General features: G+C 32.9%; 1 protein-coding gene across 4 annotated transcripts in view; it reads left to right on the plus strand.

Annotated features, from left to right (window-relative positions):
- The window catches only part of ADGRB3 (adhesion G protein-coupled receptor B3), a 717179-nt gene that overhangs the window by 268827 nt on the left and 420843 nt on the right, over positions 1-27509 (plus strand). For all 4 annotated transcript variants that reach the window (XM_025444944.3, XM_025444946.3, XM_025444947.3 and 1 more), the window contains 3 exons: positions 14534-14644; positions 20870-21031; positions 26786-26950. In XM_025444944.3, the coding sequence (XP_025300729.1) occupies positions 14534-14644; positions 20870-21031; positions 26786-26950 (438 nt within the window). The remainder of the gene's footprint in view (positions 1-14533; positions 14645-20869; positions 21032-26785; positions 26951-27509) is intronic.

Genomic DNA, 27509 nt, shown 5'->3' on the forward strand with positions numbered 1-27509 from the left:
TATATAAGAGGACTTTAAGAAGAGGTCTTACATTATCTGTTTTGTTATTTATTTATTTATTTATTTATTTATTTATTTATTTATTTAGATTTTATTTATTTGAGGGGGTTAAGGGAGAGGGAGAAGTAGAGAGAATCTGAAGCAGACTCTACACTGAGCTCAGAGCCTGACCTGGGGCTCAATACCACAACCATGAGATGGTGACCTGTGCTGAAACTAAGAGTCTAATGCTTGGTGTCAGCTCAGGCACCCCCTGTTCTACCTTTGAAAAGACCTATCTGTGTGCTATGTGGAGAAAGTATTTAAGCAGGGGAAATGATGATAGGGGTAAGCATCGGACACTTAGGAGATGACTGCAATGGTCCAAGTGCTGGGGGTAGCTGGGAGAGTGGTAGTGGTGGGGATGAAGAGACATTGACATATTTGGAACATGCTTTGGATGGAGATATGATAAGAGTTAAAAAAATTTGAGAGAATATGGGGTTCAAGGAAAGAGAAATGTCACAAACTCTAGGAATCAGGGATAGATCCATGCGGGAATGGTCTCTACAATATTCATTAGTCACACAATCACTGCTTAAGCACTCCCTGTGATCAAAAGCCTGATACTTCATATGGCCATCCATTCTTTTTATGCACCACAAATTGTTACAAAGTCCTTCCTATGGATTTGAGTTCTTAATAAACAGCGTAGCTACTTTATTTATAATCCATCTGCTACATGACAGGTTTCCAAGTAATCAAAGAAAATTACCACTTATTCTTTTATCCAAATTAAATATTTTTATTCTGATAAGAATTTATTTGTATGGCACTTAACACATTTATAAGTCTATACTAAAGTTTGATTCTTTAAGCTTTCGTCTATGGCCATACCACCCTGAACGTGCCCTATCTCATCTGATTATTTAAGCTTTCCCTAATTTTTCTACTAGATTTGATTCTCTAAAGTGTCTTATCATTGGGTCCTCAAAAATTTATTTCTGAAATAAGCCTGACAATAAACTATAATTTTTTAAGACCATCCTCACCAGTTGTCACACTTCCACACCTGAGCACTCTTCTTCCCACAGATTTTTCCTTTATCAATACTCTTCTTTTTAAAATAATGATAACCACAACCAAGTGTTAAGTATTCCATACTTTTCAAAATGCAACCAAAGTTTAGGTTGATATTTGGCACAACTATTTTACGATGTTGACTCATCAAACTTTAATCATCGAAAACCAGTATATCCATTTTAAAGTACCTTGTTAAGTTAGATATGTCCCAGCTGGGAACACACACTCTGACACAAACTTCTGGCAAAGAAATAATAATATACAGAATACAGAGATTTGAGGAGAGATTATAATTGACTGGAAACAACAGCTAAAACATTAAAAAAGTAAAAACTGCCACACAAAAGAGACATTATTTTCCTTCAGAGAAGCAAAATCTTGTTTCACCCACTTAAGTCTTGGTGGGAAAGTTCACTACAAGTGAGTAATCAGAGCTAGTGTTGCCTGTGAAAGTTAGGGTGGAGGAGGAAGAAAACTCCAAAACTGAAATAAGGAAGGATTTTAGCATGTAAGAAATGCCATTCTTAACTCCTTTTGCCTGTCTTTGGCCATTTGGCCACAGGCCCATAGAAACCTAACCTATGATAATGAGGAAACAACTTTAAACTCATTGCTAAATTATGTTAGCATTAACATATAATGCCAAAAGTATAAAAGCAGCAGAAGGACCATGTTTAATCTACGTTACCAATATGAGCTTCCCAGACACCAGTTTAAGAATGTCAACTCATGGGCAGCCCTGGTGGCCCAGCGGTTTAGAGCAGCTTTGGCCCGGGGTGTGATCCTGGAGACCCGGGATTGAGTCCCACGTCGGGCTCCCTGCATGAAGCCTACTTCTCCCTCTGCCTGTGTCTCTGCCTCTCTCTCTCCCTCTTTCTCTCTCTCTTTCTCTGTGTCTGTCATGAATAAATAAATAAATAAATCTTAAAAAAAAAGAATGTCAACTCATAATCCTAGAGTTGTTATCAGTGTGCTCCCAAATTCTCCAGCCTTCTGAAGGCTATCTTTATTATAATTTTCAAAGGAATGCTTGGTGTGATCTGCCACATAATTTAGAACTAGAAATTTAATATCTCCCTATTATTCCTAAAGATTCTTTGAGAGATGGGTCACATGTATTTCTTACATATTTTCCTATTCACTCTTACATATATATTTAGCTCTATTATCAACCATTGCTTTGTAGTTGTTTCTGGGGCCATCCTTTCTATTCTGCCCCTTATAAATCTTAATATGAAATTAATCTTCTTTTTCTTTTATCATTTTAACAATCTCTAACACTGGTTAGGTAAGCTTTTAATAAAAGTTGACTCTAGTGGAAAGGTGTTTCACCTTGTCATAGTATATACATTAAACCTTAATATCACTGCTATTAAATTTGCTTCTGATGGTCCTTCCTCAGGGAATTTCCAATTTCTCTTCTGGTCTTATCCTCCCACCACTTTTATGGATAACTCTCTGTTCATTCCTCTCCCAAGATCTGTTAACCTCACCTGTCCTTTTTCTGATGTCCCTAATAAGACTCACCTTCTGTCCCTGGCAGCCTCTGTAAATTTCAAACTATTACTTTGTTATGTTATGCACCTTTCAGATCAGGCCCTAGGGTCTATCTTCACATAAGCTAACTGGCCCATCAAGATATTTTGATGCATCTAAAACAATTTTCTGCATTATTTCTGGTTAGCTTTTAGTTTTATTTTGCTATTTATTCATTCGTGAACTGTTTATTTTGAGCACTGTGTATTTATTAAAGATACATTTGAAATGCATAGCTAGGAGCCGCTCTCATCAGGGAAGTGATTAACTTGTTTCCATAAATGCTAAGTTTGCCAGCAAAATATCTAGGGGGCATGGTAGTGCTAGTGCAAGTGGTCTGTAAGATGTAGATCAGCCCAGAAGATTAAGGGCTGCTGATAATTGTTGGCCAGAAAGTGATACCTTAGTCTAGGAATGGTTGGAACTTCTGAGAGAAAGAATGTTAAGGCAGGAGCTGTGGGAAAATTCACATTAGAGAATGAACAGTCACGAAGGCAAATAAAGGAGGCAGAAAAGCAGTCAGGAGGAGGAAGAGATTCAAAGTGTCAGCTTTGAAAGCCAAGGGAGGTGAGCATTTTAAGAAAAGTTATGGGATAGGGGAGGGTGGGAGGGTGTCAAATGCTGAAAGGATCAAGATGAATGTGACAGTTTTTAAGAGGCAGCTGACTTTCAAGAGAGCAGTTTCATTCAAGGAAGAAGTTGAAGTCAGATTGCCTGCCATAGTTGGGTGAGTGGGAAGTGAGGAACTAGAGGGACTCCTTGGAAAGGTTTCTGTAAGTAGGAAAAAGAAGTGTTAAGAGAACGAAATGGAAAAGTAATATGTTGTGCACTTAACTCTTTAAAAAATCAGAAATGGGGGGTTCAGTTTTCCCAGAGAAGTTCTTAGTGAATCTGTAGGGGATTGACATGAAAGCAGAGTGTAGCTTGCAGAAACTCCCAAACTCCCCAATGAACATGGAAGAAAATGAGCAAGAGGGAAAGTTGGCTCAGGAAAAACCACATTCATTCAGCGTACTCAGCTAGAATGTCCTCGTGTTGGAAGGGGCCATGGAGTACCAAGCAAACTGAATGGAAAAGACCAAGGTCTAGACACATACTGGTAAAATTTCAGAACTCCAAAGATAAAAAGAAAAATGCTGGAAAAGCTACCAGAAAGAAAAGAAGACTCCCTTACTAAAAGACATCTGAACGGATACCAGGATTCAGTGTGAAAGGTATCTTAAGAATTTAGTGAGGAAAAAAACCCTTTTTAACCTTAAATTTTTAGGCCTAACCAAATGAAAATTCAAGTGTGAGGGCAGGATGAATCAATTTTAGACCTTCTCTGTTTAAGAATATACCGTAGCAAAACTAAAAACAAGTCGAAGACAAAAAAAAAAACAAAACAAGCCGAAGAAAGAAGATCGACAAGGAAATTAACACAACTAATGGTTAAGTCTAAATTATTGAAGCAGTATGTAAATACAGCAAGTTGGGAAATAAATGACATATGAGTGTCAAAGCAAAGGACAAGTGACCGTACACCCAAATGCTTGTGTTGGTTTGGGAAAGAATATAGATACTGATTCACTAACGATATTGATAGATTTAGAACTACATTTCAGTATGTGTGACAAAATTAGTATATAATGTTTGAATAATTGAAGTAAGAGATCTAGAGGACAAAAAAATTCCTGTCAATCCAAAAATATTAAGAAAGGGGAAAAAGGAAGAAAAAACAAGATACTTGGTTAAGAGAAACCCTAGATTAAGATGCAATAAATAAGTTTTACATTTTAGTAAGTTTAATAAATGTCAGTGGGTTTAGTTTCCTAGTAAAAGGAAGAGGATGAGATGGAATTTTATATGTTACATATATAAGTAACTATATATGTTACATATAAAGACTCACACTTAAAAACCATCTGGAATGTAATGAATACCTCTTTAATGTTTGTTGAATGACCTGAATTCATTCATTTCCAAATACCTTTGGAAACATATATAATCTTCTTAAAAAAAAAAATCCCCCTCCAGTGTAGATGCTAGCTACAGCATAGATGTATATGTTTAAATAAGTATTAGACCACTTGAGACCTCTCATTCAAAGTAAACCTCCATTTAGTGCTCAGACATGGGTCAAGTTAACTGTTCAACATTGCTTGAAGTAAGAAAATGTTTAGAAGCAAATACCGCTCTGTTTTACTTAGATTCTAGTGCATGTATGTCTGAGTACAGACCCATCAGTCAAGCTTGGTCAGGTCCTATAGGCCTCTTTGTTGCTGAGAGATAGTACATATGTTCCTGGACCAATTTCTGACCTGAGGGGAAAAAAGTGTATTGTAAAACTTAAAAGACTTTAGGAATCATGTTCCCAGAATTGCCTTTTGCAAGAAGAGCAAACTGGCCAAGAGAACTTAAGGCTTGATTCTCTGAAATAAGAGCTGTACCTGCTGGTTGCCCATTTATTTGTCCACCTTCTACATTCAACTTTAGCCTACAGTTCAGTTAAAATAGTCTTTAGGTAATATGAAGCACTGCTGTGAAGAGGCCAAACATTTTTAGTTCTCTGTAGGATGCCATGTGTGCTTTAATACTAATAATGATAACTTATGGAAATAAGTTTGAATATATGTTCTTTGATTTTAAGGATAATTAATATCCAAGAAAAATACTGAAAATATTTTACATGTATCTTCATTTGTCCCTGATAAATAAGCTAAAATATTAAGGAAATAGGATGGAATTATAGTTATTTATAGAAATTATAAATGTTATATGTATGTTTTAGTAAGATCATGTTCATTAAGAAAGTCGGTTTTGATATTTCTTTCAGAAAATATGTAAGCAGTGATACTGCTTTAAGCTAAAAAAAATCTGCAATAACTATAAAAATATAGCAGTAAATGGTAAAACATGACCAGAAGCATTTACTTTAAAAAAAATGTTTTAATTCAATTTAGTTAACATATACTCTAATATTAATTTCAGGGATAGAATTTAGAGATTCATCAATTGCATACAATACCCAATGCTCATGACATCAAGTGCCCTCCTTAATACCCATCCTTAATACCCATCCTTAATACCCTCCTTAATACCCAGTTACCCCACCCTCCCACCTACCTCCCCTCCAACAACCCTTAGTTTGTTTCCTGTAGTTAAGAATCTCTTTAGAACATTTAATTTGATATTTATAAATTCTCTAAAGTAATTCTGCATGAACATAATGGATAAGTAAAAGTATAAAATAACGAGGTACTTCTCTCTTATCTCCAGGTAAACCTTTAGTAAACCTTGAGACCATGAGACTCAGTTGAATATAAATGCATATAAGGATTTGTCAGAATTATCTGGATGCCAGTGCCTTACATAAAGAGCAGGCATTTCATGAATTACCTATTGTTCATATATTGAAATGTTTTGGCCAAGCAACTTATCTAATCTTTTAACTTTCAACTGGAGTGTAGAATGTATGAATTATTTTTATGGACTATCTTATTAAATTATTTCTCTCAGTAAATATTGATACATGATATTGCTTTAAGTTAAATTTTTTCTGTACTATACTGTGATAGTAAATGAGAATGAACTTTGGCAAGTTGAAAAGTACCATATGAGTATGAGCTTTCATTTAAAAATTAGATGGGAGGGACTCCTGGGTGGCTCAGTGGTTGAGCACCTGCCTTCGGCCCAGGGTTTGATCCTGGAGACTGAGGATGAAGTCCCACATCAGGCTCCCTGCATGGAGCCTGCTTTTCTCTCTGCCTATGTCTCTGCCTCTCTCTCTCTCTCTCTGTCTCTCATGAATAAATAAAATCTTTAAAAAAAAACTAGATGGGAATAATTTTTCTTAAAAATTCTAAATAAATACATGATATATATAGAATATAATATGCATAATATATACAAAGGTAATATCTATCAAAGGTATACTTTAAAAATGTCACTTTTTTTAAGCAAAGACTTCCTTACAAAACACTTTTCCTGTAAACTTTTGGGAGCACTAAGAATTGCTCTAGTTGTCAACAATTTACCCAATGGTCCAAAGATGTACTCAGTCCGCAGGAAGTTCGGACTGCCCAGTGTTCTGTGTGTGGTTCTGATTCTTTATCTAGTGGGGGTACCCCCATCCACCTGCTAACGCAAGCTAAGAGCTGTTAGTAAGCTCTCCATCAAACCTTGTCCTCCACCCAATTACAAATAGTCTTACATGGGTGATTACAATACCTTCCACATAGTTTATTCTGCCCTAATTTTGTTTCCCCGTAGTCTGCTATCTGCTCCGCAATTACTCTATCTAAAATTCAAATTAAACCATGATTTCTTGCTCATTGCTTCTTAAACCCCTACAAAGGTTTCACATTTAATCAAATAGAGATACATTCCAGGGTTCTTAGTAAGGCATGAGAGAGCTTTCTGATTCCCTCCCCACCAATCCCTTCAGGAATATCTCTTGGCCCTATTCTTTACCCTTTATCTTCTATTAATAATAGCAACTTGTGGTACTAAACCCTGAATATCTTACTGCTTCAGTTCTCCATATCCTCTACCACACATTTCTTAAGTTCTTAGATCACTGTTAGGGCCTTTCTGTTTCCCTTCAAAAGAATTTGGCTTCCCATCCCTAGATGACTCATTCATTTTTGTCCTTCCACGGAAGCCTGAAAGACAAGTCTTTTCACTCCCAAAGCAGCAGCATTCCCCTCCATTTGGAAATCTCTAGAGTCTACTTGGCCCACAGAGGATCACTCTGCATGTCAGAAAGCTTGGCAGGAAATCAACCAAGCCCTGTTCTTATTAGGAATATATAGAATTATTTATCCAGAGACAATTTAGTGTACTTTCTTATATTTTTTTTTTATTTCCTAGGGCCTTAGGGGACCACTTTAGCAATAAGATTATTCAAATCTTATGGTGTAAGAGTTTTAGTCCTCTGCCAGAAGGTGTTGAAGCTTATAGTAAAGCATCTTATTTTGCCACTGATATGCAAGTGTGCTAAATTAAATTCTAACACAGGTCAACAAGAAAAGACATTCAGCTACTAGTTTACTGTTAGAAGTAGAATTGCATTTATTATTTATGTGTTTCTGCATTTATTTTCCTTATTGCAAACAAATAAAATACTTTTCAAGCAAACCATTACTGGTAGTTTATAAAAATTCAATAGTTATCTCAAAAAGAGATGAGATCATAAAATGCAATTATCTAATGTATAAGAAATATTAACAAATAATTCCTACATGATTACACACATTGATGATTTCTTATATGGAATGGTGCATCCAATTTACTAACATTTCCCAGAAGGATGACAAAATAAGAATAAAAATGATGATTTAAGGGTTAAACCCTAAATTTCCTGGAATTATTCTAAATGAGTTGTTTTATTATATAATTTTCACATACATATTTGAGGATAACTAAAAATAAATCCATCATTATATGTAATTATTTCAAAGTTCCTATTTTGAATAAAGATAAATTAAAATATAACACCATTGTCAAAGAAAATATGTGTAAGTATATACTAAGTATATGTGATAATTACTTCTACAAAATATATTATGTTTCACAATTTAACAACTTAATTGAAAACTGAAAACTCCTCAACATTTAAAATTTTTCTGTAAACATATTAGCAGTGTGTCCTTTGACCATTCTCTGTTTTGTCCTTTTTTAGAAGTGGCATAAAATTGCCTATCTACTTAACAGAGTCATGGCCAATTACCTAAAAAAATAATTTCTGTAGGAATATTTTGAAAAGTGAGGTTCTACTTTGTTATTGTGAGAAATAGCATCTTGGTTCCTACAACCAGGTATCTAACTATGGCAATGGAACTGAGAAAGGAAAGAATATCCATTATCCTCTTAAATTTTATTTTTTATTTTTATTTATTTTATTTATTTTATTTATTTTATTTTTTTTATTTTTTTTATTTTTTTATCCTCTTAAATTTTAATGATGGATTTCTCCGATTTATAATATTTCTTAATGTGTCTTAATTTTTACCTTATGTTAAATACTTCTTAATTATTAATTCCATTTTCCCCAAAATTATTTTAAATATTTACTAGAATTTCTTTTTTTTTTTTTTTTTTTTAAATTTTTTTTTTTTTTATTTATTTATGATAGGCACACAGTGAGAGAGAGAGAGGCAGAGACACAGGCAGAGGGAGAAGCAGGCTCCATGCACCGGGAGCCCGATGTGGGATTCGATCCCGGGTCTCCAGGATCGCGCCCTGGGCCAAAGGCAGGCGCCAAACCGCTGCGCCACCCAGGGATCCCATTTACTAGAATTTCTTAATTTATTATCTAACTCTAATATTTGAATTCTTTGGAAATTCTCTTTTATCCAAATATTCTATTCCTGTTTGATTCTTGGGGAAAATGAAAATAATATATTTATAACCAATAGTATTTTTAACCAATGTCCTTCATGATTTCAGTTAATAATGAGGATTTCAGTTAATAATGTCTAATTTTAACATTCCTTGTTTCTAACATTCATGCCAGTTAGAAATGTCTTTGATAATACATACTGCAGTCTTTTCCCCAACATTTCTATCTTTTCAGAAAGCACCTAACTATGTAGGCACTAAAATAGTTGTTAAGTGAAAAATATAATTTCGAAGTCTGACCATTGTTAAAAAACATTTTTTAAAAACCTCAGAAAACAGATAGATATCATAATGACTAATAATTTGGACTGCTCTTCACTATCTAAATACCTCCCAGCTCTAATGTACACACACAAAAAAATGTGCATGCAAAATAATTGTGACAAATTTATTTCCAAAAATTGTAAAAATGAACACATTTAGTAACTCGTGCTTCTGACAAAATACAAACTTAGAATGCATTAAATATAATAATCATATTTCAGAAAATGTCTGGTTGCATCTTTACAGAATTTGTCTATATCACCATAATCCAGCTAGATGTTAGAATCTTCTTCTGCTAGCAAGTTATACATTTAATATCCTTGTTAAATACTTGTTATGCTGTGACAAATGAAATGTCACTTCAGATGTCCAGTTGCATGGCTTAAAAAAAATCTATTTTTCTCTTTAGAGACACACTAGCAAGTTATTCTAGTTAAGGGTGATATTCTATTTAGGAAATTAATATAGAAAGTGGGCTATGAATACAGCTTCATTTTTTGATTAAAATAAAAAAGTTTACGTACACCAAAGGTTCAGCTCATGTTTAGAGGACTTCTGTGGGCTAGGAGCTTCGGAATGTGAGAGCCTATTTTTCATTTATCTTTGTAACTTTAGTGTCTAACACATAAGTTATTAATAAATGTTTACTGACAGAAATTAAGCTTTGTTTTTAAGGCATTAAACTTTGTTTTACGTCCCTGACATTTAAGTTTTAAAAAAAGTAATATTAAAAAAATTAAATTAAATTAAAAAGTAATATTGCAATTATTTAAATTATAACCTCAATATATTTATGGATAACTTACATTGTTGGCAGAAGAAATGTTGACCTTCATGATCATACATAACTAACTTTCAAGTACTTTCCTAAAAATTTTATTTCTTTCCCATCAAACAATTCACCAAGCAAGCTAACAAAAGGGTTCTAGACATCTAGAATCTGACATTTTGGAGAATCAACTCTTAACATGAAATGTATTTACAAAATAACTAAATAATGAACCCCAGCTATATGCAAAGTAGGAAGTGATTTTGAAACTCATAAACCATATTTCCTTCTCATAGAAGTTTATAATCTAGTATGCGGAATAAGACAATCTGAAAATTCAAATGAAAGTCAAATTATTGCTACAACATAAAATTGAAGTTTAGAAAGACAGAGTCTGATAGTGATTGGGTGATTAGGAAATAGTTCATGGGGGCACCTGAATGGCTCAGTCGGTTAAGCATCTGCCTTCAGCTCAGGTCATAATCCTAGGGTCTTGGGACTGAGCCTGGCATAGGGCTCCCTGCCTATCCAGGGGGTCTGCTTCTCCTTCTCATTCTACCCCTCCCCCAGCTTGCTCTTTCTGTCTGTCTGTCTGTCTCTCTCTCTCATGCATGCTTGGGCTTTCTCAGATGAATTAATTAATTTGTAAGAAAGAAACAGTTGATAGAGTTAGTGGCATTGGAGTTGGATAGTTTGATCATAAAATATAAGTAAGACATAACTTTGAGAGTTTGTTGAGAAACAACTGTGACCTGGCTGGGATGGTTTCTGTGGAAATGCAAAGGAAAGATAGTTAACAAATAACGTTCACATTTATACTGCAAAATAGATTGCAGTAATAACTTAGCAACTAATCTGATAGCTCCACTTGCCTACACATTGAAAATGTAAAGATTTGATAAAATAACAAATGGATGTGTGTGTGTTTACACTTAGTGATGACTGCAATTTCACATTATTTGAGCCTTTGATTTCGAGACAAAAAACTTCACAACTAACAATTGACCATCAAGGGTCAGTTTTCAGGTCTCTTTGTTTCTTCATGATCCTTGTATATATGAGGGAGGAGAAGACATAAAACTAATCTTAAGAACAATAAATTTTCTAAACCTTTCTTTCATGTAGCTTGGAGTATGTCTTCCAGAGACTACTGCTTTTTATCTAGAAGCATATTGAAAGATTGTGTGAGAAATGTGCCTAAATATGAAAGTCATCTCCAGTCATTTGAGTTTTATACATGCATAGTTATTTACCCACCACTTCATTGATACCATCAATATAAAGATGTAGGAAATAACCCTGTGTTTCCATAAGCCATGTACCGTATATACATACACAATATTCTGCATATTACTTCATTGGATTTCATAACTTGCTTTTCATCGCTTACACAAAGCAGATCATCTTTTTATTTGGTTATGCTATTTTTCCTTGTGTAACTAATGTAGTATATTATCTTTGCCAACTCAGAATCATATGAATATAATTCAACAATCCATGTAGAACTTTTATTATTCAGAGTGTAAATGTTAAAAGTTTACCTCAACTCACATTCACCACATAAGAAAATAATAGCAAAACTAATAGCTTATTTTTTTTTCTAAGTTTGGATGATTCAACTGGCCTTTATTTTCATTAGACGTGAAGAAGATCAAATCATCATTAAAAGGAACACACATTTTTTGAAAATATCCCATTGTGAGATATGGATAGAACCATTGACAACAACCCTCAAACAAAGATGTATTTTTTTTTTCAAACATTTGGCATATAAACATTGGTAAAAGAAACTCACTTGGTTAGATAATTGTTTACACAATTCATTTACAAATTCAGATTGTTTTAGGTCTGAAAGAATAGGTCTGGAACATTAAAAAAAATACCACCATAGTGTTGTTTTTTCCACCTGAGAAAAAGAAATAAATTGTTAGTATGTCTTCCATTTTACAGGGAACTTAGTTATATCAAGCCATCCTATTCTCAGTTTTTAAAAGTGGTTTTTCAGATAAATTGTATTGACAGAAATAATCAAAATTTCCATTTGAAACCTTTAGTTATCAAAATATATATATATTCAAGTTCATAGATGATTAAAGAATTTCTTCTTCAATACTGTGCCCAGTACTAAATATCCCAGTGTTAGGTGTCAGCCCTAAGCTCACATAACATTGATGACTGAAGATAAGTAGAATTGAGTAGAAGTGATCATAGTGAAGAAAATTGAAACTTAATTTGTGTTATATCTCTGTTTGAGAGATTTAAATCACATTCCAATTAAAAATATGAAATAGTTCCCACAGATGCTGTTTTTAAAGATAAGTACTTTATTCGTGTTTAAACTTCAGAAATCATTAAAAATTTAATATGACACTTTTAAAATTCTTTCAGCAATGTCCACCAACACACTCAGACCTATAAACTTCAAGATTCTAGTTCTTGTACAAATAATCCACTTAGAATATAGATTGTAAGCAATTCTCATGCTACCACTGAAGAATTGTTTTCTTCTAGAACAGGTAACAAAGTTACTTACTAAAAGAAGTTGTAAGGGGGCCGGGGGGGGGGGGGGGGTGGCGGGGGGGAAGAAAAGAGGAAGCAGCAGAAGAAGAAAAAGTGGTAGGCATGGAAAAATTTCTTTTGGTATCCTTTTCCCTCCGAGTGCCAAAATGACCTTAATGTGACCATCAAAGCCTGCACCTTATTTATGCATACGTATATCCTGACTTAAATGTTCTCAGTGATACAGACACACATACACAATTTAAATGATCAATTCAAGAGGACAGAAGGTAAAGTATAATGTTAGTAAAAATTACTATTGAACTTCTTTTGCTGTTTCAGACCCAGAAAATTTCCAATTACACATGATATTTAAAAATACTGGGTAGTACATAAAAGTCTAGATATAACTTCTTAAGTAGCCAGTTTCCAGAATCATTAAACAATAAGTGATTAGATACTTATTAGCATAATAAACATAGTTTAGACAGCACATACTGAATACATAAATGAATGGAATGAGAGGGTGTTGACAGCAGTGGAAAATAATGATGAATTTTACAAGATTAAGCCAACTGACATTTTATGAAGATTTCCATTTCCTACCTTAGATTTTATCTAAACTGACAAAAACAAACACACATTTAGATTTCTCAGATTTCTCTTGGGATGTTCTCTGGGGTAGAATATCTGGAAAGAATTTCTGACAAATCAATCTGTCAAGTGTCAAACATTCATATTTATGTGGGAATTTGCCAGAATGTACAAAAATGTGTGCCAGTCTTTTCTCCTTACATAAAATAAAAATGTAGGTAAAATTAGTGCTTACAAAACGCAGTGCTCAATTGCACAAAGTAAGTTGTAATATTTTAGCAAAAGATTAAAGATTAATTGGAAAAAATAAAATTATACATTCTCAAATTTTGACATTGGTTCTGGCAATATATCTGCACTAACAGTAGAACATGTTTTACTCAATCATCTTTGTCCTGTATTAATTAAAGTCCTGGTCTTAAGGGCCCAACAATTGTCTCGATGTAACAGAAACACCATGAGAGCCAGCCCTTTAGGAATCCCCTTCTCCTACCCACCCTCTGCTGAGCCAGAATCAACAACTCTTCCATAAATTTGGCTTTTGTTTTATTAAAATTATTTGAAAGTAACAGTGCCAGAAGCATGGAACTCTTGCAGAATTCCAAACATATGAATTTTTCAAAAATATATTACATGAAGTCTGTCTTTTATTCAACTTATTTTTTTCTCTTCCCCATTATCACCGAGTTGGGCCCAGATTTTTTTTTGCCTTTCCTAGGAGGTACAACATTAAAAGATTAAATAAAATAACAGAAACATGGAGCATCTCTTTTATAAACGTAACTTTTAAAAGAGAAAACACTGCCTTACATATGGTTAGAAAAGGGATGAGCAACTATTTGGGGGCAGAGCAGGAGAGAATAAGAATTACTTCAACCACCATGTATTTAATTAGCTTTCAAAGGACGCTAAAGGCAACCCCATCTTTGGACAAATACTCCATTAAGTGAATGTTTACCTTAGGAAAGCCAGGTTACAGGAATATTGATTCCACAGGAAAAGTGCTGAAAAACTTGGGGGGTAATTACTACTCAGCAGAACAATGGCTGTCATACAGTCAGGATTTTCTCTCTGAAAAACAACAGTTAACACTGTGGTTGTATTTTTTCTGATGTATTGCTTGGAAACATTATCAGAAAAGCGTACACTATTTGTTCATTAAGCTAACTTAAAACCTGATGTGTCATTCTACCGACTGTTACTGTTTCTTGAAACCTTGCTCTTGTTTATAGATTTTTTTGACTATATGTTTAGAAATATTCCAAGTAGTTTAGAAATATTCCAAGTAGATTCAGCCTTGCAAATTTAGAATTGTAAATTTAATCAGTAACTTCTAGGTATACGCAGGAACATATTGCATGAGACAGTAATGTAATTTGTGAGAAATGTCTACACACAAGCTTTCATATACCTTTATTCTGTCTTTAGAATTTGGAATGATGGGAGATCATACAATTAAAAGTCAGCGACCTCGATCTGTTCATGAAAAAAGGGTCCCTCAGGAGCAAGCTGATGCTGCTAAATTTATGGCACAAACTGGTAATACGTTAGTTACATTTTTCTATTTATTGTTGTTAATTTAATGAAACCACTGCATGTTTTCATAATCTTTTGCTGCACATTTGTCAGTTTTTGGAGCTGATATTTTTTTGAGCCATTTTTTTTTTCTGTCACCAGTTAAAGTCCATAAATGAAGTAGCTTTGAGTTGAAAAGTGCACAAAAAAATGTGTAAGATTTATTTTGCTTTCAGTATGGGACATTAAGGATTTACCTATTATTATTTACTCATATCAATTAACTGCTTGAACTGTATCATTAAACTTTTAAAGTTAACAGAGTTATTCCATCAATAATTGGCTATTATAGGACATTTTAGAATTAGAATTTTAAATAGGTCTTTAAATGATGAAAATTAACTTAGCAATAAGATGTCGAACATTTTTTTCAAATGTCATACATCATATAAATATTAAATGTTAAAATGTATGGAAATTAGAAACATTTTTCAGAATTTATTTTTTTTATTTGAAAAGAGAGTTCTGCTCAATAAGCTAAATAATAAAAAAAAAATGGTCAGTGTTTATTAGTAAGCTATAATGCATTCCAAACAATTAAATATCAACAAAAATCACTTTCTGGTTTGCAAAATTTTTAATCCTAAACTAATTAGATTACTTTCAAATACCTCCCTCAAAAAATTTATTTGTTTATATACATATAGTACAATTAATTGCATTCATATGTTGGTTCATCATAATAAATGGGCTATAATTCCATCTGTTTACATTGCATGGAGTACATTTTAGATGAAAATGTATTTAAACTGTGTTATGAACATTTTCAGAAAATTGCAAACTAACAGTTTTATGTATGTCTTTATAAAGTTTGATATATTCCAGTCTGGATTATCTGTTTTACCATTAATAATGAAGTGTCAAGTACTTGATCAGCTTTTTGACATGACATTGACTGATTTTGGTGAAATTCTCTTGAATGAATATTTCTTTTAGTTTATATTTTCTTAGGATATTTATTCTGAACCTTAGATTTGAATCTACAATTTAAAAATGCAAATATTCTTAATGGATTGTGCTCTTGGTAATGGGTGAGTAGTAGAGTTTAACACATTAGCTGTAAATAGGTCAAAGAATGCTTGCAAAAGGAAGGATGCTTACAATAAATTTTACATTAAGGACATATTTTTAGCTTTTTAAATGTATATGTTGCAACCAGACCCTAAAACTGAAGAAAACTTGCTTATCTGGATTGCTTTTTGTGCAACTTCTTATTTAATAAAGGTGATATATTTTTACTATTTGCTTGAACAGGTCCAAAAGTGCATTGCCAGGGTCAAGTAAATTTTCAAATTGTTAAATGTATTTTTCTCCTTGCACAGAGCAAAAGGTCCCAACCACTGACCAGAAATTGGGAAATATTTGACTCTAAAGAGAGGCATAGGGCATGGGCTGATGACTCAGCCTCCTTTGGGTGTCATCTCACAGGGGCCTTTCTGCAAGATCAGAGATGTTCTTCCTTTTTGTAAAAGAGATGTCAGTCATTGGGTTACTGAAACTTCTTAAAAGTGGGGTCTCTGGGAGTGAAATGGTGAGCTATAGTTTTAAGTTCCCAATATTGTAGTAAAGTTAGTTGATGCATAAATATTATAAAAATTGGCCAAGAGACTTTATATAAATTCACTTTTTATATTTGCCTATGACATAAACTAAGAGAATTCAGTTTTAAGCCAAAACCTTTTTTACAAAGTCAAATCACAAGGAACATTATGTTTTCTTAGTGAGAAATTACTAATTTCTGTTTTCATTTACTGGTTCTTTTTCAAGCATTGTTTTGTATCTAAAATATGATACATGAGGGCAGCCCCGGTGGCACAGCGGTTTAGCGCTGCCTGCAGCCTGGGGTTTGATCCTGGGGACCCTGAATAGAGTCCCACGTCAGGCTCCCTCCATGGAGCCTGCTTCTCCCTTTGCCTGTTCCTCTGCCCCTCTCTCTCTCTCTCTGTGTCTCTATGAATAAATAAATAAAATCTCTAAAAAAAAAATAAAATAAAATATGATACATGATTTGGTAGAGTAGATTAGACACTTATTAAATAGATCCATGAGGAGCATTAAAACCATTTCCGTATATTGTTAACAATAATTCAGAGAAGGCAATGAAAACTTAAATTCTGAAAACATTGATTGGCTGCTTGAATTGATGCACAATAAATATTTATTATTTTATTTTAAAGCACAAACAGTATAGGTAAATGTATAATACTTATTTTTAATTTAAATCACTACAATACTGATAAAAGACTGGAAAACTGCATTATTTTAAATAGTTTTTAAAATGTCATTTGATATGTAGCAATTATAAAGTTAGAAAGAGAGAGGCTGTTTTTCCCTTCAATATTTTCTGAGATTATACTCTCTGTAGGTGTGAAGGTAGTTAGTCTGATTGAATACATCTAAGTGTCACACAACCAAATCTTACAAAAATTAGGGTTTACTTATAAAACTTTTCTATTGGTCTTTCAAACCAGGAAATTTGTGTTACATATAAACAGTGATAAACATTTGTTAACATAGTTTGAGAATGAAGAAAAATACAATAGAGGTAAAACTGAATGATAAAAGACATTATTATTATGTATTTTATATTAGTCATGGGGGAAAACAAAGTAAAAGCTATAAGCCTTTATAATTAAGAATTACTTCTCAAAATGATAACCTGGCTTCTTCAACCAATATGATCAGTAAACCCTGTATCTGAAAAGTAAGCTTCGATAGAGCAATAACATGAGTGGAAATTGTTTTTAAAAGAGTAACATTTGGTAAAGTAATATTACTTTATCAAAATAACTTGATCATTTTGGTCAGTCCAGTAATTGAGATAGACTAGTTTAAATATAAGTGATCAGTGCTCCAAAAGCACAATTTATATTTATGGTAAGGAGAAATAAAACGAAGTAATGAGATACAGATATTCAATATAGGCATCTAAATTAAATGCCAGAAGATGGCTTAAGACAATTTAATTGCACTTACTGGTGCTTTTTAACATCGTACTCATCAAAAGCTCTTACAAGCATGTTTTAAAAGTGGCCCTGTATTCCAGCAGAGAAAAGTGTCTCTATTAGTAATGTAGAGAATGTTATCTAAAACGGAAATACAAAAATAAAAGTATGTTTCTAATTTAATGATTTTAACATACTAGCAAAACATACTAGCATTTGATAATAATATTTTGTCTATAATTTAAAATCCACTTTTATCTATGATCTGCTTTGTTCCTCACACATACAGTTTCAGGTAGATGTATTACCCATTTTATTGAAAGCTTCAGAGAAATAAAGTGACTTTCTCAAGGTCACAGAACTAATTTTCAGGAGTTTCCTGTCAAACACAGGTCTTCTGACTTTGATTGCAGTGTTCTTTTCAGTCCCCTTTCATGGTTTGTGTCAGGATAAAGAGCCCTAATAGCGCCTTAGATACTGAAGCCATCTCCATGCTGTTTAATGTGCTTTTCTGTTACAAGTTAAGGAACCAGAGAAGTTTGTGCTATCTTCAAAGACACACATATTAAAAATAGTATATTTTGTATCAAACTTCACTATTTTAATGTCAGCAAGTTTTAAAAATATATGTATGTGTATATATATATATATACATATATATATATATCTTTCTCATAAAGTATATGAGCTGTTTCTCACAGTCATCCAAAGTGGTTGACTAGAATAGTCTTTTCAGAATGAAGTGGCAGCATGGAAATCATAACTCTTTAGTGGAAATGTCACTGGAAACTATACCATTGGATATATAATGAGGTCATTTTGGTAGGTAGGCTGGTATTTGAGTGACAAAATTTGATTCGTAATTTGAAAGCCAATATATATTTTACTCATTTATTTATTTTGTTTCTGATCAACAAAATGAACCATAAATTTGAGTGAGTGAAGAAGGCAAATTCTGAGCACTAATTACCAATCTCTTATGATCTACGCATCACTGCTTAGTCTGTTCAACATCATTATGGCATACATTCAGGAGCAACCCAGATTTTTAAATATTTGTACAAAAATATATTTAAAAATAGATATTGATCCTGATGCATTGCTCAGTTTGATTAAAACATTTTTACTGCCGGCATAACAATGCAAGGGTAAGAGGGCTGCTTTTGTGGAAAAATGTAACTAATATTATTCATAATCTTTATCATTTTACTTTTGGAATTCATATTGTTCAAGGTTTTCTTGCTGTTAATTAATAAGATACAGCCATAATATTTCTACGTCACTTACTCTCATCACAACACAGGTTGAAATACCGAAAAAAAGCTTTGCATTATATTTTTCTGAATTTTACACTTAAATTTTTCATCCCTAAATATATATATTCATACATACATATATGTGTGGATATATGTTTTAACCATTAACATATTATTGGGTTCTAGAATAATCATTTTTAATGTTTAGAGTATTCTTTACCATAATAGAAAAAATTATGAGGCTTGCTTTTAAATATTATTCAGATGATCATCCAATAACATTTTTATGAAGTAGTTAAATATAAATTGGTGAAGGGAAAAAAAAGACTTAAATAATCAAGGGTAATCTATAGAGTACTTTCAGGACAAACACTGATCCAACGCTGAAAAAAAGTCCTATTTAATGAAATGCATCATCCCAGTTACCACTGTCTGTGCCCTTATGATATATAGCTAGTCATAAATGCCTTTAATCTATGCCTCTGGGTACATAATGCAGACCAATTTAAGCACAAATCTTTACAATGGTGCTACCCAAATTGTGGTTGGTGGACCTATGCTTATCTGCAAACCAGTTTTTAATGGGCCCCTGAGGAGATAAGAAGCTTATACCAGAATGTAAATTCAACTACTTTATCAAGCACATGTTTTATTTCAGCTGACTTTTTTGTTTGTTTGTTTGGAAAAAAGAAATTCTCAGTGCAGAATTTCAATTCAGCAAGTTGAGTTACATTCTGGTTCATCCTTCTTCTGTCCTGGAGTACCAGTCTAAGGACCAGCTGCACTGAGTAGCACTGCAAGTAATTTCCAAGTCATTTACTAACCTTTCTAAAAAAAAAAAAAACAAAAACAAAAAAACAAAAAAACAAGATGGACAAATAGATTATCATATTCTTTTTTAAAAATTCTTTTCCAAAGGCAAATTCTAAACAGAACTTGTAAACTATACATTGTTCCTTGGTTTATATAATCGGTGATACAAAATATTCAGAATTACTTCACCTGCAAACCTTTCTCACAACTAAATAATTTAAATTCTTCCTGCTGGCAGGTAAATGCCCCAATTTTGTATTTGGGGAAAGCAACTGCAAGTTTTCAAATCAGTGTTAAAAATCTATCCTGAACATGATATCAGAATAGAATCAGAAGCCCATTGTGATGGTCTTAGAAATTCTTGACTTTAAGTCTTTTTGGGACATGACTTACATAATAATAGAAACTAGACATAATTTTAGTGGGATGCTTACTCTAAGAAAATTAATGAATACAGACATCCATTGGCTTTTTAGGGCCCTATTTTGAATAAATTAATAGAAATCATAGGAGAAATCTTCCTTTATTTTAATAAAACTCACTCCTCTACACTAGATCATGAGGAAAATTGTGAGCAGAAGGTTTTTAAACAAATTATCACAAAATAAATAGCTGTCATAGGATAGAAAAGTAAGAATTGCTCTAGGAATAAACTATAAATAAGAGTCAGTATTTAACACAATAAAAATTAGATATGCCCAAATTCCCAGGGCTCCACCTCATCCAGCATTAGAAAGGAGGCTACCCAAAAAGGATTAGGGGAAAATATATACATCAATATACCCCTGCTCACGAAAGCCAGAGTAAGTTTAGCAATACATTTTACTTCCTCTCCCATCCAAAGGACAAAGCCTTAGATTGGCTCTAAAAGAATCCCTTCAGCAATCATTGTTTTTGAAAAATGCTAACTGGTCCCTTCATAGTATCGGTAGCACAGTGTCTTTGTGAAGAGTAGTTTTGCTAACAAGGTTATAACAAACTTGGACCTTGCATCAGTGTAATATGTATCTCTCTTTACATGTATTTTCTCTGAAATGTTTCCTTGTACCTTTTGATGTAGTGTCACATTTTTACATTTAAATTATTCTTGCATGTCATAATGTCAGCTTGGTATGATGCTTAGTAGATAAATATTCAAAACAGTATTTCATGTTTATTTGTTGTCTTGCACACAGGTGAATCTGGTGTGGAAGAGTGGTCCCAGTGGAGCACATGCTCAGTTACTTGTGGTCAAGGGTCGCAGGTGCGAACCAGAACTTGTGTATCACCTTACGGGACACACTGCAGCGGCCCATTAAGAGAATCAAGGGTTTGCAATAACACTGCCCTCTGTCCAGGTAGTGTTAGCAGCAACTACAACTGTGGATGTTATTGAATTGTGTCATGCTACGCATTTGGAAAGATTTGTTATTTTCATATGAACTGGGTATAGACTTTTTAATTAGAGTGGATAAGTTTAATTCTTATTCAACTGCAAAATTTTGTTATATATGTAATTACTTCTGCTTTCAGAGCAGTCAGGAAACTACATAAGTGACTCCCTCTCCACTGTAACTATATGCTTAAAATTTCTGTATCTGTTTCTAATAATACTTGAGATTATAATAACTTTCCTTATTCCAGGTGGTAAAAGCGTCCAGTTGAATGTTTGAGGCATTGCAGGCATACTGGAAATGTCATTGTTTAGGCAGTGGTTGATACAATCTTTAAAGCAGTCAGCTGTTTAGGAAAACATCACTTATTTGGCTCTATCAGAGAAAGTAATTCCCTTGACCCAAAGGACATTCTGTTAATTTATTCCATTCTAGTGACTGTCCTCATCTGAGCCATCCACTGCATTGTAAACCTTTAGCCATAAAGGGGGGGGAGGGGATCCTCAATGTTAAATGGAGCACATCACAGTAACTCGTCCACATAGGGTGAGATTTTCCGTGTTACATCAACATTTTGTTCTCATTTGAGGCCTACGTGCATATTACAAGCATTCCTCCTTCTTAAATTACTGACTTTCATGTAAAAATAAGTACTAAAAGGAATTTGGGATTTCCTTCAATAATTCCAAAGCACATGATATTATGAATCCCCAGGTTTGTATTTTTATTCAACTATTTGGTGAATGGGTGATGCAAATTTATTGACCATTGCAGCTGACACAGAATTTGCATTCACAGCCTTTCCAGTAGCCTCCAAAAGGTGTGGGCATAAAGAGAGGGACCAGCACTGCAGCAGCTTTTCATCTGTTAAATTGTGTGTAAAAGTTTCTGATGAGTTCCATTTCCAGAAATGGCTGATTTTGCAGTTGCTAAAAGCAAAAGTAGAGAGTGGGTGGCATGGGGGAAAGACAGGGATAATCCCAATTTCCTAGCAGAATGAGCAAGGGCAACCCATTACAAGACAGTCTGGAGGAGTTGTTTTTTAATGGGTACAAGGTTTTGATTTGCAAAATGAGTAAGTTCTGGAGACTGTTTTACAACAATGGGAATATATTTAACACTGCTGAATTGTACACTTAAAAATAGTCTAGATGATAAATTTTCTGTTATGTATTTTTTTTGTCACAATAAAAGAAAAGACAATCTGGAAGAAACAAAAGAGAAAGGAAGTGGTGGGCAGAATGTGGAGGAGAGCTGATGCATGAGATGGGAAATCCCTTTATAATGGAATGAAGAGATTCAAAGCCACAGATGAAGGAAGAAGTAAAAGCTAAACAGGGCAGGAAACTATGAGGAAGGCAAGACAGAATAAGCAGGAAGCAGCAATAATTTCCACTGAAAGCAAGAAAAATCAATGAGAGTCAGTGGGAATTAAACTAGATGAGAAGGAACATCAAGTGAAAAAAAAATCAGAGGGAAAAAGTGCTTATGGAGGTCATGGAAGGGGAGAACAATGAAAAGACACAAAACCAAAGGTCAGAGAACAAACAAATTCTAGGTCTGTTTGGCAAGAGAAGGAAAATGACCTGGGGGTTTCCAGAATTATCAAATTTCTAAATTTTATACCTTAAAGGACCCCATGAGTAAATGCTTATGGATTTTCAGCTGGGTGTGGGTAGAGTACGTTGCTGGCTCCTATTTACAGGACTTATGTTAAAGGTTGCAGGATCAAGCTTCCTATCCTGGGCAATGACAAAAGTGTCAATAGAGAATTAAGCTGTGCTTGATATATACATTTATCTTGTCAGCATCCTTCTGAAAAGTCAAATTCCCTTCAACATACAAGGGGGTAGAGTCTAATGGCAAATGGGTCCCCAAGTGGAAATCTGAGAGGGTGTTAAAGTGTTCACAATTCTCCATACAGTGCTTACTTTCCAACCACTTGTCATGCACATTCATATGGTTGACATATGGAAACCTCCATCTTTCTGCCAGAGACTGCTGATTAATCCCTTCACTGGGCAAAGAGAGCATCTGTAGTGGGACCAGAGTGCTTTCCCTTTCACTCTGTGTCTGACGTTTAGAAAACTGAATTATATTCTGATTGTACATTTTTTCCCAATTTCTTAACCTCCTACCATTTACTGAAGAAATACATACTAATCATTAGTTACTCTTCACCTTCATATACTATAGACTTTTCTTTCTAAATCTGGTTAAATAGTACTGACAATAAGAAGAATGTATCTTTTAATCATTGTGATAGTTCAGATGTTGAATTTAAGAGAATGGAAAGTTTCATTGATTTCTTTAATTTTCTAAAACTGAGCACTAATTTAGCAACTTTGTTATTTTAAAAATATAGAATAAGTATTTCACTATAGGAAATTGGGATATCTTTTAGATGGTTATTATATTTGTTATGAAATATGTTGTGTTCAATATTTTGTTCAGTTACTTGCTATGCTGGTAAATATGCACTTTTTTTGATATAATATATCATGAAAACAAAAACCGAAAGTGAATTTAAAAACTTAAATAGTACCTAAACGATGGAAGTATCTTTCTAAAATAATACTTTAAATTCCCAAAAGAAAATTAGTTCAGGAATCAATAACCTAGTTGTTACACTGTGGATATTCAAGTGTTTGGCATTTAATTAATGAAAATGACACAAGGACAAAATGAATGTCAAAGCCACTTTCCATAAAATATGTGTAATAATAGAATTTGAGCTTGTATTTATTTGCATTGCTAAAGCCTAATCCATAGTGTTATAAATTAGTTCCCTTTCACCCATATTATTCTAATTTCAAAGAAGAGTTTTCTTAATTAAATTGCAGTATAATGTGTTACTTCTAATAGGATCCTAAGGCACCCAGCCTTTTGCACATTGTTACTTTGACATTATAGGCTCTTCAAAAATTCTTATTACTCAGCACAAAAATTTCTCTGGACGTTGCTAAATGTCCCCTGCGGGGCAAAATTACCCCTGGTTGAGAACCACTGGTCTACCCAATATGTCTTCTAATCCTTTAGAAGTTTATTTGGGCTGAGGAATGGTTTCGATGTTTTTTTGTTTGTTTGTTTGTTTGTTTTTGGTAAATGTCACAGTATCCACATCTATATATTTCTGAAGGAAAAAACTTTTCACTTAAAGGAATTATTTTATATGTATCAATGTAAATTATAAGTTAATTTGTATGCTTATTTCGAAATCTGGTAGTAATATAATTTATATATCGTATATTCCTCATTTCACCTCTAGATAGCACAGAGTAGGGATGTGATAATATAGCTAGTGTCTAAGTAAAGAAGAAAACTATAAATATGGATTAATCTAAGTTTCTTGATTTTATTAAGCATATTATCCAAATGAATAGATTATTTACAGATTTTCATACTTTACTGAAAGGTAAAAGAATTTATATAATAATTTGCCTCTAATATAAAAATATCTTTATTCCTTAACATAAATATTATGAATAGCATCTATAAAATTATGATATGTGTTATTATTTCTGACTAATTCAATAGTATCTAAAATAAAAAATATATTAATGATTTTTTTTTCCTTTTCAAATAAAAAAAAGTATTTTTTGATTTTTTAAAAATGTTGTGGAGGAGCCATGAAGTTTCACCATGGGACAATAAAGATTGTTAAACAGTAGGAAGTAACATACTTTTCAAAGGATTCCAGCTTCATGATTTAACTAAACCATCAAGATTAATCAACATTTCTTTGAGGTTAATAGAGAAAAATCTTCCAATTTAGCACTTTTTTTTTTCAGGCTTTGTTCAAGGAATACAGGGCAGTGTGATTTGATTGAGGAGAAAATTAACAGGATCAGCAATATGAATACGATATGGTCTGTTAACATTTAAAACACTTCTATTATATAGATAATAGGGGTAGAAAGGATTGTTTATAAATTGAGAAATCTTGGTAATTAAAAGTAACAAACAATTAATTAAAGATATATGTTTTATATGACAAAATACATTCACATATAATATTTTTAAAATATTTTGCTATCGTTGATCATATATAACCTATATATAAATATATGTATATGTGCATTTTTTTCCTTAGAGTTAAATACAGATTCATTATTTATTCTTATGACAATGGATACAAAGTGCTTTGGTTTTCCAAACTTAAATGAGAAAAATGTAAATATATTAATTTCTTTTACTATCTTACTTTTTTCTATGTAATATTTAAAAAATATATTTTCCAGCAAATTTCTCAGAAACTTGAAGAATTTTTCACTATTACACAAATTTGACTTTTTCAACATTGCAATATATTTTCATAACCAGTTGGGGCAACTCAATAGCATAAATAGAAGAATTAAGGTATTATGTATGTGTTTTTAAAGTAATAACTTTAAAACACGTATTATATATGTGTTTTTAAAGTAATAACTTGGTTAGTATATATATGTGAAATATTCTAGATATACTATATTTACTCGCATAACTCCTCTGACACTTTATATTGATTCTGCTTACCCCCACCGATGTTGAGAGAAAGTGAATTTTTTTTCATCACTCATTATAAATTTCTACTTCCCCTCCTAATTCTAGTTGGTGTCATATCAAACTTATGTTTATGAACTCCTAAGAGCATACTAAGACCAGAGAGGCTCAACATCAAGACAGGAGCTTTTGAACCAAAGAGCACATTTTCCCCAGCTTCTTTTTATTTGTATTACCCACAGAGTGCTATTCCTTACTATTCTAAATATTAAAAATTGGGATGAAATTGGTGATTTGATCATGACAAAGAAGGGTCTAAACTTAGAACTCTAATGGACTTCCTGCAAAAGATGTCAATATGTATTCTCAGTGGCTATTATGGAGGAACGCAAATTATGTTAATATTTCTTACTAATTTGAATTCATTGTAATGGCATAATTGAAGTATTGATGTATGTATACTTATGTTAGGAATAATCCTAATTAGATCATTTGCTTTCTCTAGAAATTTTTGTTTATTAGCAGGATTTCCAGCATATCAAATTATTGCAAAAAGGAAGAAATCTTCATATTTGCAAGTCAATTTAAAAGAGGGCAAAGACGAGAATCTTATGCGAGCAGATACAGTTTTTGAAATTTCCCTCTTATTCAAAGACAGTGACTTTAAATACTCACGTTTTTTTTAAATGGAAAAAATACATTTATTTTCTAAAATATGAAGCTAATAAGCTATTTAAAATATGTATCATTAACTGTCAGATTTTTTTTTCATTTTTGACACCATCAGTCATGAATCCTGAAATTTTGTAGTTGTTGGAAGAATTAAGTTGGCCCTTTTATACTTATATGCAAATATAACTCTGGAAGATCATATCTGTTATAAGAAATTTAGTTTTCTATACTACCTTATAAGTTTATATTACTCTTATTTAAAAATAATTCATGACCACTCTACTATGAAAGAGAGAGGTGCATTTACATTAAAAAAGAAAATATTTAAATTTATGACATAAATAACTGTTCAAGTACAGAAACAAAGTACATGCCATCTTGCATTATTTTAATGAATTTTCAAATTAACCTTTGCGGGGTTTTGGCATTAAGAATGTTAACTGAGCTTTTAGAATATCTTCATACTTATCTACTTGATGATTTTTTTTCTTTCATAATTATGAAAAAAAATCTTGGACTTTATCTCTCTGCTTTTGTTGTTGAAGCTTCTTTGCTTTATTACAGTACATGGAGTATGGGAGGAGTGGTCACCATGGAGTTTATGTTCATTTACATGTGGTCGAGGCCAAAGAACAAGAACAAGGTCGTGCACACCTCCTCAGTATGGAGGAAGGCCGTGTGAAGGACCTGAAACACATCATAAGCCTTGTAATATTGCTCTGTGCCCAGGTGAGCATATTCTGTATTTGGCGCTTTGTATTTGTGTACTTTGTATGTAGCCCCTAGTGTACATAGAAAATATTACAACTTTTATTCCATCACATTGGAAAATGTGTCCTTTGGTTACTGTTTCTTGCCTGAAACTGAGTTCTTTCCTTGATTCTGTCATATGCAATGGCTTTTAAGATTTCCTTGACTGAGTACCAAAGCTCATCTTTCTTCAATTTCTATAAATATGTATATTAATTCTATCCACTCAGATTTTATTTATACTCAGCTTTTCCCTCCTGGAAAAATTACAAGGAGTCCTAAAGGCTTAAGACTGACTGTTGCCGTGATACTATAACTGGAGAGACAGTTTTAAAGGCAGTTTTTCCCATGTCATTGTTTTGTATTCATTCAGTTAAGGAGTAGGGATTCATCACTGACCATGTGTGAAAATGATAGTATTTGTTAGGAAAGCAGACTTTATAGATTTACTGCTAGATGCATAACATGGTTAGTTTACAAATGACTCCATGTGATTATGAAGACTGTATAGTCTGTTCATAGAGTATATTTGTAATCC

This window comes from Canis lupus, chromosome 12 (assembly GCF_003254725.2).
Source record: "Canis lupus dingo isolate Sandy chromosome 12, ASM325472v2, whole genome shotgun sequence".
Lineage (NCBI taxonomy): Eukaryota > Metazoa > Chordata > Mammalia > Carnivora > Canidae > Canis > Canis lupus.